The 12,670-nt window shown below is 39.7% G+C and overlaps 1 protein-coding gene across 14 annotated transcripts in view; it reads right to left on the bottom strand.

Moving 5' to 3' along the window:
* LOC134529035 (forkhead box protein P1-like) overlaps nt 1–3,500 on the bottom strand; it is a 565,106-nt gene extending 561,606 nt beyond the window's left edge. For all 14 annotated transcript variants that reach the window (XM_063362713.1, XM_063362717.1, XM_063362720.1 and 11 more), the window contains exon 1: nt 3,447–3,500. In XM_063362713.1, the coding sequence (XP_063218783.1) occupies nt 3,447–3,476 (30 nt within the window). In that variant the 5' untranslated portion in view covers nt 3,477–3,500. The remainder of the gene's footprint in view (nt 1–3,446) is intronic.
* Between the last annotated feature and the right edge of the window lie 9,170 nt (nt 3,501–12,670).

Raw genomic sequence — 12,670 nt, 5'->3', positions numbered from 1 at the left:
TGAAAGCCGTAACCTCTGGTTTTTAATGGCACTTCTTACAGTCACAGGCGCAACGACCACATAACAACGTTTCTTTTTATTCTTTTTTAGTTTCAGTCCGTAAAAAAAATATAAAAAAATCTTGTTATTGGTGTTCTAAGCGAAGCAGGCTTTATTACCCTATGCCTGATGCTGGCTGCTTAGAGTTCATAAAACCCCATACACTGGGATTCATATAACTTTTTTTTAAATCAATTTTTATTTCGCGAAGCGGCAGTTGAACGTCGTTAATGAGGGATGTCTCGGGAGGAATACATTTGCGTCGATGAATCGTTGGAATTCCAGTACAGAGAGGAGTCCCTGAATGGACTAGGCCCTAAGCGAGACCATAGAGGAGTCCCTGAAGGGACTAGGCCCTAAGCGAGGCCAGGTTCATGCGTGAAGTCGCCCGCACCGGGAACAGGCGCGAACTTGGCGTAGCCTGCAGACTCTACTAATTTCGCGTCGTCTGAAAAATTTGTATTTTATAAAAAAAAAAATATTTTTTTTTGCTTGTGGTGGAAAAGTTTGAATAATAACTCTTTGAAACACTACATTTCATTTTAAATTATTTTGAAGCCATACTTAGCCAAACCGATGTATGAATTAATAAAAGTAACTTTTACGTCTTGAACTCTCGTTAATCGACTATCGGAAGGTTTTTATTGCGGAAACAAATAATTTCTCCTTCATGATTATTAACATAACGTATTTTTGACACGATGCAGGAATTTTCCACAGTGAAGTAACTGCGTTCTCGCTTGTACGTTTTTTTTTTTTAAATTTAAAATTGTGCTTTCATCGCGGAAAATTTAAGAGGAGATTGTGACATTTCAGTACATTTCGCTCACTTCTAAGAAGAAATACTACCTGGTTGGATCTGGCCTGTGTTGGAACAGCCACTCTTGCTTGGGCCAATGAGAGCCCAGTCGCTTCATTGGGGAACGCCCTCGACTAGTCTGAAAACTTCTGCAACATGTCCAAAATATATTATATTTTTTCTTAATTATATCGGAAGAGAAATATTTTCTCGAAAATCAAACCCTTTCGCATCGATTACCGAGTCGTTAAGCACAATAATATGTTAATCAATTCAGATGAGAAAATTACTTGATTTTCTTCTACACCTGTAAATTTATGCATGAAATCAAAATAATTTTAAAAAAGGAAATTGAAAACCTTATTAGTGAAATATTTATGTCATGAATATATTTTAAATTGCACAAAATACATTTTTTATAACTTTTAGCTAAACATTTTTTTTGCGCAAATGTTGAGCGGAGTTAGTTTTTGTAAAATATAAGTCAAATAAAGGAGAGAAAAATTTTCCAACAAGCATTTTTGTATCATAAAGAGAAAATAATATGAATGTTTTTTCGCTAAGAGTTTTTTAATATTAAATAGAGGTTTCTTTTTTATTTTATTTTTCGTGATTTTAGAAATTAAAATTATTTTGAGTACTGGGATCTTCGCAACCTTTTTTTGAGAGCGCAAATCTATCGTTTTTGCGCGCTAGGATTCAGTGTTCGCTACGTTCTTGTTTGAATAACGTGTGCGTTTGATTTTAGATGAAAGGACTGATTCGCAAATGACTGAATGAAACTATTCCTCCCTGCCTTGTAATGGCTGCCAGTGTGACTGCAGGACAAGCCAAGGATCCGGCGACAATCCTTCCTGCTGTCTACGGCCTCTTCGCACGGATTAGCGGCCTTCACGGATCACGTAACGGGTTGTTTTTGACGACGAAAAGACGTTCCCACCTCCACTATTAAGTGAAAATTGGCTTTGTTATTTTTCCAGGTTGAATTTTCATCGCGAAATCAATGCATTTACGTGACATTTCTGAAGGCTTTGGTATTCGTGCGATCCAAGTTCGTGCTGATGCGATGTCGGACGACCTTTGACAGAAAGAGAACTTATGACTTGTGAGCATCTATCCTAGTAGAACTATGTTGTAATTTTAAAAATATATAGTTTTTTTTGGGAATTATTATTAAAGTACGTTTAATGTCAAAAACGGAAAAGTCAAATATTCAACAACGAATGGCAGTAAAATATACAAAACTAATACTGTATTAGAGAAAATAATTATTCAAGCAATAAAATGTATCATTAACATGGAAAATAACCATTACAGATATACGATCCACGAAACATTATTAAAAAATGATTAATATATTACTTTGCATTTACAAAACATATAACGACGCATATTTTTCAAATAATTTTTTGTACGATTAAATTTTCTTTTTACTTTTTTGGAAACTAATTATAAATATACGGTATCACATTTTCTTAAGTTGTTTTGATTGCAACCATTTCTAAGAGCATCTTCGTCACCCTAATTATTTTATGAATGTTAACTATTCCAAGCATTTTGTGGTGATGACAAAACTGTATTTTTATAACTCATGTAAGACGCAACACATTTTGTTATCATTCACAACTAGTCTTGTGTTTCATTAAAAAATTATTTTACTATAACCATGAAACATATTTAAACTTGAATTTTCGTAATTTTTTTTGCGGCGGCCCAAAACAGCCTCTTTTGCAGGTTTATGATTCATTCTTATCATTTTCAATTTAGAAAGTGTTACAAATTCTAAAGAAAATTTCTATTTTCAATTATATGTATACTTTAAAATGTATAGTAAAAAGAAAAGCTTGAGCAAATTTACAAAACTGGCCCACTTGTTTTACTTGTGTATTTCATTTTACAGATTTTAACAGATTATTTTTGTTTAAGGAAAAAAAAATACGCATACTCGTAAACTTTCTACGTACGAAATTTTAACAGTTTTATCAAGAGAACAATATCTACTTGCTAAAAAATATATACACAAAGCGAAAGTAACTTCCCCGCTAATTCTTAGCTCTGTAAACATATTTGTTGATATCACTTTGTAAAAAATTCCATGAAGTTTTATTGGAGTAATAAAGTCACAAAAATATATATAACGGTACTGATGATATGATCAAAATTTCTTAAACTTCGAGGGGATTTTCTAATGATCTGCGAGCGAATAGTAAGTATTTATTACTATAAGTGTGTAGCTGCTTGGACCCACGGGGTAAACAGTAGCTGTCGCAAGCTGGTCCTTACACGCGGTCAGTTCGAAGCAACAAAGTGTGTGACATCGATATGTTCACTGAACTGCCGTGGGTCGGGATGTGACATATTGTCCGCGAGTGTGGCGGGAGTCAGAGCGGGCAGCGCAGGTCACATGGCGGTCGGCCGCGCGCCGCGGCGCTACTGGCGCGATCCACGCACAACACAACACAACAACCCGCGCCGCAGGAGGGGGGGCGGCGCCGGGCGAGGGGAGGGGGACCAGCCGGGCGAGGGGAGGGGAGACCGCGGGCGCCGGTTTCAAACAGCGACGCGCCGCGCCCAAAGCCCCGCCACGGACCACTCACTCGCCACTCACCTGCACAGGGCGCCAGCGGGGCTCCAGCATCTCCAACTTGTTGCCTGCGTGCCGGCGACAATGGTTCTGAGCGCCTCGCGCCCCGAGCCACGCGCCCCCGCCGCCGCCTCGGGCGCCTCCGCCGCGGCTCGGGCGCGCTCGGGCGCCTCCGCCGCGGCTCGGGCGTCTCCGGGGCCGCTCGGCCCGCCTTCGGGCGCGCGCCGGCCCGCCTGCTGCGCTGCAACCCGCAACCCGCCTCGCGCGGTGATTGACTCCCCCTGACGAGTGCCAGACACTTGTTTACCCCCGCCCCCTCCAGCTGATCAATACCCCGTACTGCGCCGCCGGCGTGCGACTTGTCTCGGGCGGAACCTGAACTGCGGTCGAGAAAACTACGAGCAATCACAATAAATTAAATAATAACTAGAGATCAGTGAATTTCGCGGATTCATTTCGTGTTATGCTAAAATTCAAATAATTATACCTTAGTGCTGCTTCTGTCATCTGTTCTCTGTTAATCTGGAGGACTGAGGGTCAATTAATTAGAGACCCTAACTCATAGAAATGTCGAATCACAGGCCACCCAGTCGAGACGACTCACAAGTCAACAGCCAATGAACAGTTGGCATTTGCCCGAGTGTGAAGAGGATATTGTAGTCTATCCTGGAGGTCATTGAATCCGCGAAATTCACGGGTCTCTAATAATAACTAGAGACTGGAAAAATTCGCGTTTTCAGTGACCTCTAGGATAGACTCCACAACCCCCTACACACTCAGGCAAATGCCACCTGCTCATTGGCTATTGACTCGTGACACCTGTCAACTGGGACGCTTGCGATTCGATACTTTTTTTGGTTGAAAGTTGTCCATTGGCTCAAAGTCCTTCAGACAAACTGTAAGCCAATCACAGAAGCAACATGAAGGTACAGTTGTTTGGATTCTAGCATAATGCGAAATGAATCCGCGAATTTTTCCGGTCCCTAATTAGTACAAACAAAATACATGAACGGCAAAACATACTAGAGCATTTACAAATTCTATAATTTTAACAAGAGTAAAAAGTTTTTTGATACATCATTTTTTGAAAATAACCCAATATTGAACTATCATAGAAATGCAAATGTATTGTATAATAATAGTAATACAAATTGACAGACAATCACGAATAAAAAGCAAACTTAACTCACAGCCGAGATCGTGGCAACATCGGTTCTTAGTAGGGCCATGAAAATTTCGCGAAAAGATCCCGAGATTAGCTGGAAGTTAAAACACTGTAGCATGGCCTGTGTTTCGTGATTGGGTGAGTTACTTTGAGGTGCATGTCGATTGTTACAACAACCAATCACACTAATTCAGTGTGGAAGCAAACTCGTCCTTAGTGGCACGTGCAAACAAGGCAACGACTTCTCTCGCAGCCGGCCGCCAATCACAAGGAAGAAACCGCTGGTGTGGGTATACCTTGTTGCAGTCTAGTAGGCGTTTAGATTTTTTCGCGAAAATTTCCTGCCCCTAGTTCTTGGACTTTCACATGTGAGATTCCCTGCGGTCTCTACGTTAAAGTCATGCTAACGTGCCAGTGTTAGAGGGGCCAAACCGCCACGGAATTGTTTTAAGGGAATTTTCTTGTTCGCATTTGACGTGAAAACAATCGTAAAGCTATATATTCTTATAACTTAAAATTTAATGTAATATTAACTCACTTATACTAACTTTTTTATTGTGTAATTTATTACATCATTGTTCATTGCTGATAGATAAGGGCATGCAAATTTCGCGAAAAGATTTCGAGACTAGATGAAAGTTAAAACACTGTAGCATCGTCTGTGTTTCGTGATTGGTGAGTTTCTCCCAGGTACATATCGAGTTTAACAACACCAATCACAGTGATTCAGTGCGGAATCAAACGCGTCCTGAGTGGCTCGGTCAAACAAGGCAACGACGTCTCTCGCAGACGGCCGCCAATCACAAGGAAGAAACCACAGGTGCGGGTATACCTTGTTGCAGTCTAATAAGTGTTCAGATCTTTTCGCGAAAAATTCCTACCCCTACTGATAGAATATTTCAATTTTTGTTGATACGTTTTAAAAACATTTATGACTTCTTTGAAAACTCGTAATCTGTGTTACAAATCTTTAAACTAGTCCTACCAGTGGAAAAATATATAATTCCTTGCCCTAAAGTGCTCTGAGAGAAATCAATTTCGTTAGTATTACAGGTCACTGTCAAAATAGAAAAGGAAATTCAATGTGGACCTAACCCAATGAACATAAAACATCTGCTAAAGCAAACGAAGCACTGTGAACTATTAACTGTAAGTTCTCAGCACCTTCAAAATTATCATATTTGTTTGTTGCGTGTCTGTATAAAGTCACCGGCCAAGGGAACCACGGAGTGTAGTAAAAATACGGTGAATAATTTTACTATGAACAAAGTAATAAATAACCTAACATCTAATTTGATCTAATATCCTTCAAAACATTCTCCTTGGCTAGCAATGCGATGTTATCCCGAAGTTGATTCCATGGTTAAAAGCATTTCTGGACCTGGAGAGACAGGAACCTTTTGTTCGGAACATTGTCGCGATGAAGGAGGAAGCCATTCACCCATTTTCCTGGTCTATGTTTCGCAAACAAAACCTAATGGTAACGCGTTAGAAATACATGATAAGAGATACGTAGAGACCTGTAAAATTCGCGGTTTCGATGGCCTTCAGGATAGACTGCACATACCCCTGTAAACTCGGCCAAATAACGCAAGTTCATTGGCTGCAGACTTGTAAGTCATCTCAGCTGGTTTGTCTGTGATTCGATCCTTCTTTGGTTGAGGGTTTATAACTGGTTGAGGTTTGTCCAGATGAACAGCAAGCCAATAACAAAATTATCTAAGAGGTATATGTGTTTGAATTCTAGCCTATCACCGAACGAATCCGCGAATTTTGCAGGTCTCTAGAGATACAGAAATTTCGCGCATATATTAAGTCGCATGTTAGACTGCAAACACGCCCCTTTATGACCATGAACCAACGATGCCCATCTAAGCGAAGTAAGCGAATCAGGTAGTTCCAATAAACTAGGATAAAAATGTTCTGAGCACACCTATCACTTTGAATTCTACCCTGAGGACAGACGAACCCGGCTGTCCATCCACGAAGCGCGACAGAGCCAGACACGGTAAACACGACCTCGCTCTTCCGGCTCTGGAAGCAGACTGACAAGTCACGACTTGTTCAAACTCGACAATCACCATCTCAACAGACCAGGCTACCGGGCTTATTACTTCAAATAGATGTAGCGTCAGCAGTTGCTGTTAGAAAAATCTATTCATCGTATTTTTTTTTTATCACACCTTGTATATATATATTTTTTCAAGCGTGCTTAAATATTCTTCTCGGAGTGAATCCCCTAATCCGGGAAGTTTGCGTCTGTAAAGTGAGCCATTTGCCACCAATACACTTCCTGGTATCCTATCACCCTAAATAAAATAAAAAAATCCATGCTTATCACACTAACTCACTTCTCAAAATACTGCAAATGACAGATGAATCCACAGTTTTTTTCCTTGGCAGCTTCTACGAGGTTCCCCCTATCACGAACACTCTCACGCACAAAAGGCGACCGCGCCTAATTAATGATGCGGCGCCTCAACTAAGTGAAATCGTTAAGTTTCGAAAATAGTGGGGTGGAAAAATTATTTACTCCTATGAATTCATTCGTTTTTGGAGCGGAAGTTTTTTTTTTTTTTTTTTTTTTTTTTCGCTTCCCGCATGCTTGGGGGATGAGAAGCTTTGCGCGACTTTCGCTGACGGGATATTTTTTTTTCCCCCTGCTTCCCTCTCCGACAGCCGAAAGCTTGAAACTTTTCCCCGCCGCCTGCCAGCAATTACGCCCCGTGACGTACACTCACGCAGCTTTTACTCCGACGCACCGCTCTTCATAATGACGACTTTATCACTCTTTTGAGGCCCGTGTTAATAAAGAGAGATTCAATATTTGTGGCCACGAGAACACTGCTCTTCTCCGAAAAAAAAAAAGAAAGTTTTAGTTTCCGTGAGCGTTCGTGCTAATATAGTCCGTCTGCGTTACCCCTAAATCTTTTCAGAATTCCTAGACTTACATTGTTAGTAAAATTATCATCACCTGAAAGCTGTAAGCAAGACAATAAATGCCGTTCCATGTTCAAATTTTCATTTAATCTTAACGTTTGCAACTCACGAGTAAAATAAAAATATTTATTTGGATTTATGTGTGAAAATCCCAACAGATAGTGATGAAATTCAAACTCATGTTTGAAACTCTAAAAAGCCATGATCATTAAACGAGCTCGTTGCAAAAATACGAGTCATTTAGCAAAAGAATGAATAACGAAATATTCTAAAAGCCCTAAACTTAATCATCCTAATGTTTCACGCTAAAAATAATATTCTTAGCTGGCATGCTTAAGATTTTCTTTTCATATCCTTTCGCCATTTGCGTTAACACCGTTGCAAAGGGACTGGTCATTTTTATATGTAAATTTACCGAGCATGGTTTCAAAAAAATACAATAAACCAATTTATTTGATCACTAGCACTTCTCGTGACATCGCTACAATGCATTGGGCTTTGACCAGGCGTACTGTCTCACCTTGTTCACAGCTGGTAACTTTCAAAGATCCATTCCAAATAGGTTTAGATAAGGTTGAAGGGGCTATATATAGCCTATACATCAGAAACGTATTAAGAGCATAAGGATCGCAAGCTGTCGCGACCATTGTCTGAAGTTGGTTGGCTTCCGGGTTCTAGCCGTGTCGAAGGCGAAGATTCCACCGACGTTTCGGTCGACCTTGCGGTCAACCATCTTCAGGATTGCAGTAGCAACGCGGCTAGAACACCTAAGCCAAGCAACTCCCTATTGATAGCACTTTCAAAACTGTTAGTACACTCGGTTGTCTTTGCACTCTCTTGAATACTTCTTGGCTGCACGCTTTAAGGTTGATTTTAGTGCGGAAACTCGTGCTTGGCTAGCACCTATTATTTTCATCAAGTGATTCCGAGCTTTATAGTTATGTCAGCGGTAACGTCACCCTGAATGTCTCTCCACGTAGCTTCGAGGCACCAATCGTTTACGTCATACTTCTCATTCTTTGTTCTTTCCTGACACGATTCCAGCTATTAGAATTAGCATAGAAATTTTAGATATAATGTAATACGTGCACTTTAGTTAGAAGTTAAAATATTTTGAAATTGTAACATTTAAAAAATTCAAACTGTCGAGACGCATCGACGTTTTTAAGAAACATGACATAGATAGAGACTGGAAAAATTCGCGGTTTCAATGACCTCTAGGATAGACTTCACGATCCTCAATGTACTAGGACAAATTTGCACGTGCTCATTGGACAATGACTCGTGACACGTGTTACCGGGGATGCTTGTGATTTGATACTTCTTTTGTTGAAGGTTTTTCACTGGCTTAGAGTCCTTCAGATAAACGGTGGTCCAATCACTGATTCAGAATGAAGGTGAACGAGTTTGGAGTCTAGCCTACCGCGAAATGAATACGCGAATTTTTCCGGTCTCTAGACATAGATGAATGACTTCTAAGATATTTTCCTATACAGGCGCACCGCGAACAGATTATCGTTGCTATAGAATACATGTTTACAAAAAGCGTCCTCGGGGGCCGCATTCGCAGACGCAGCTCCCAGGAAGCGGAGGTTGCTGGTTCGATACCGACATGCAGCATGACTGGACTCTAAGAGCAGCGTGTGGACTGTAGTGTCCTGTGCATGGCCGCGTCACACAAATCCCTTTTAACCAACTTGTGACATGCTGGACGTGATGAGTACGTATGTATTAGGTCTGGGGAGAGTAAAAATCACAAGAGAATTGATTAATTGAAATTCCCACTTCCTCGACAGGAATCGACTGGACTTTACACGTAGCAGATTAAATAAACCCACATACACATGCCTTGTTATCAATAATACGCTATGAAATAGTTTTATTTTCCGCGGAAACTGTACGAAAATATGGTTCATTTCAATCAAACATGGAATTCACGTTTGTATTTTTTAATTCGTGATAAGTCTGCTATTTTATGTACATAAGTTGAAGATCACAATAGAAAAAAAATACTAATAATTTTCTCAGGCAAAGAGAAACACAAACTTTATAGTTTTTGTCTGTAATTAGCAATTAGTAATTTTTCGCGGTTTATTTCTTGCGTGTTTGATTGGCAGTAGCATTCGCTTTACAACCTGGCTGGCTTCGTCCAGGTCCTTCCCTTGATATGCATAAATGTCAGTAATTTAAATAATTTCTAGAACATACTATTGCAAGAAGAACCGTACATTGTAATACTCCTTTGATGAGTTGCTTTAAGTTAAGGGACGTGGGCCACATTTTGAGTCATTATTTTGTATTTAAGTCAAACGCTTGTAAACATTTTGACTTTTTCAATGGTTTAACTTCCATGAAATGAAAAATATTAACATCGCAAACTTTTTGTCTGAATAATTTCGAATTTAAATTTGTAACTTATTTTGGGCGTAAAAATAAAAATAATAAACTGGAAAAAGGGACAAAAATTTTTAGGTTTAGTAACAACGCTACTTTCTACTTCAAGAATCGGTTGGAATTTATTTCGAAAAAGTTTATTTTATTTTACGTAGCCATTCAAATTTCTCAAATTTGTGAGGATTTTGACAGCTAACGAAAATAAAACAAGGATTTTATAATAGACGTGCAAACCATATCATGAAGTAGCCAGTATCATTGCCTTTAAACCTTAAAAGCGCTCTGTTCGGGCTTATAATTATCATTATCAATTTATTTTTACTATTGCCTTCAAGAATACTTGTCGATGATATAATCTGTTAATAATTTTTGGTGGAAAATTATAACGATCGTGAATACATTTTTTGACGTTGGACGTCTTTAAATTCACACCGAAACATACGGGTACCAGAACAGCAATTTGTACCGTAACAAGAAAGTATATATCGTCTTGCCTTAATAGTAAGCTAACTATTAGTGTTAGAGACGTAAGCGATGCTGTCAGCTCGCTGATACGACCTTTGGGCCGACAGGGGAGGGGGAACCGCGCTGATTGGTCGCAGCCGCTCGCTCATTTCTACTCAGCGCAGCTCCCGACTCGGTGGGTCCTGCGCTCGTGTGCGGAGACTAAAGGCAAGGATGGTGAATTCAGGATAATATGTGTTAGTGCAAATGTAAAGTGAGCCTACAAGAGACCTCGTGTGCGGAGACTAAAGGCAAGGATGGTGTATTCAGGATAATATGTGTTAATGCAAATGTAAAGTGAGCCTACAAGAGACCTCGTGTGCGGAGACTAAAGGCAAGGATGGTGTATTCAGGATAATATGTGTTAGTGCAAATGTAAAGTGAGCCTACAAGAGACCTCGTGTGCGGAGACTAAAGGCAAGGATGGTGTATTCAGGATAATATGTGTTAGTGCAAATGTAAAGTGAGCCTACAAGAGACCTCGTGTGCGGAGACTAAAGGCAAGGATGGTGTATTCAGGATAATATGTGTTAGTGCAAATGTAAAGTGAGCCTACAAGAGACCTCGTGTGCGGAGACTAAAGGCAAGGATGGTGTATTCAGGATAATATGTGTTAGTGCAAATGTAAAGTGAGCCTACAAGAGACCTCGTGTGCGGAGACTAAAGGCAAGGATGGTGTATTCAGGATAATATGTGTTAGTGCAAATGTAAAGTGACACTACAAGAGACCTCGTGTGCGGAGACTAAAGGCAAGGATGGTGTATTCAGGATAATATGTGTTAGTGCAAATGTAAAGTGAGCCTACAAGAGACCTCGTGTGCGGAGACTAAAGGCAAGGATGGTGTATTCAGGATAATATGTGTTAGTGCAAATGTAAAGTGAGCCTACAAGAGACCTCGTGTGCGGAGACTAAAGGCAAGGATGGTGTATTCAGGATAATATGTGTTAGTGCAAATGTAAAGTGAGCCTACAAGAGACCTCGTGTGCGGAGACTAAAGGCAAGGATGGTGTATTCAGGATAATATGTGTTAGTGCAAATGTAAAGTGAGCCTACAAGAGACCTCGTGTGCGGAGACTAAAGGCAAGGATGGTGAATTCAGGATAATATGTGTTAGTGCAAATGTAAAGAGAGCCTACAAGAGACCTCGTGTGCGGAGACTAAAGGCAACGATGGTGTATTCAGGATAATATGTGTTAGTGCAAATGTAAAGTGAGCCTACAAGAGACCTCGTGTGCGGAGACTAAAGGCAAGGATGGTGTATTCAGGATAATATGTGTTAGTGCAAATGTAAAGTGAGCCTACAAGAGACCTCGTGTGCGGAGACTAAAGGCAAGGATGGTGTATTCAGGATAATATGTTTTAGTGCAAATGTAAAGTGAGCCTACAAGAGACCTCGTGTGCGGAGACTAAAGGCAAGGATGGTGTATTCAGGATAATATGTGTTAGTGCAAATGTAAAGTGAGCCTACAAAAGACCTCGTGTGCGGAGACTAAAGGCAAGGATGGTGTATTCAGGATATTATGTGTTAGTGCAAATGTAAAGTGAGCCTACAAGAGACCTCGTGTGCGGAGACTAAAGGCAAGGATGGTGTATTTTGTTCGTTGATAAAATAAAAGTGTTTTTTTTCTTATTAACTTGTATGCACGTTAGAAGTTATAAATGTTTTAATATAAAATTTCATTAACATAACTTTTATTCCAGAAAACATCTTACAGCACAAATAATATAGAGTTAATTATTTGTACATGTTTCCCAGGCTTTACGCAGAAAAATAACATACTTCATTAAGGGAAAAAAGGATGTTCGCCCCCCCCCTCCTCCGAAATCAATGCAGGCATTTTTTTAACGTCAAGTGTGCACATTTTATTAAGAAGTAGAAAAATTGTGATTTGAGGGGGTGTGGTAGGAATATGGGAATAGTTTTCCGATTTTAGATGTAAACAGTAATTTTTTCCTTATTTTGAACATAAATTATGCAAACATTTATCAAATAGAACCAAAATTTTGGTTTGAGCATGGGAAAGGAGTTGGTTTTTTTTTAAAATCAAATACATCCAGTTATTACACAATTATTTTGAAAATCAAGTACGCAAATATATCTGTACGTACTCTCACAATTATGTTTTAAGAGCCCCGCCTACCTGCGCACACATGCGATGTCCAGAGTTTCAGAAGAAATAACGCGATTTGAAAACCACCCAAGATTAACGAAATTAATTTAATAATTAGCTGAGTGCAAATAGG

Source organism: Bacillus rossius, chromosome 2 (assembly GCF_032445375.1).
Source record: "Bacillus rossius redtenbacheri isolate Brsri chromosome 2, Brsri_v3, whole genome shotgun sequence".
In the NCBI taxonomy this organism is placed as follows: domain Eukaryota; kingdom Metazoa; phylum Arthropoda; class Insecta; order Phasmatodea; family Bacillidae; genus Bacillus; species Bacillus rossius.
This window is presented reverse-complemented; position numbering and strand designations above follow the sequence as displayed.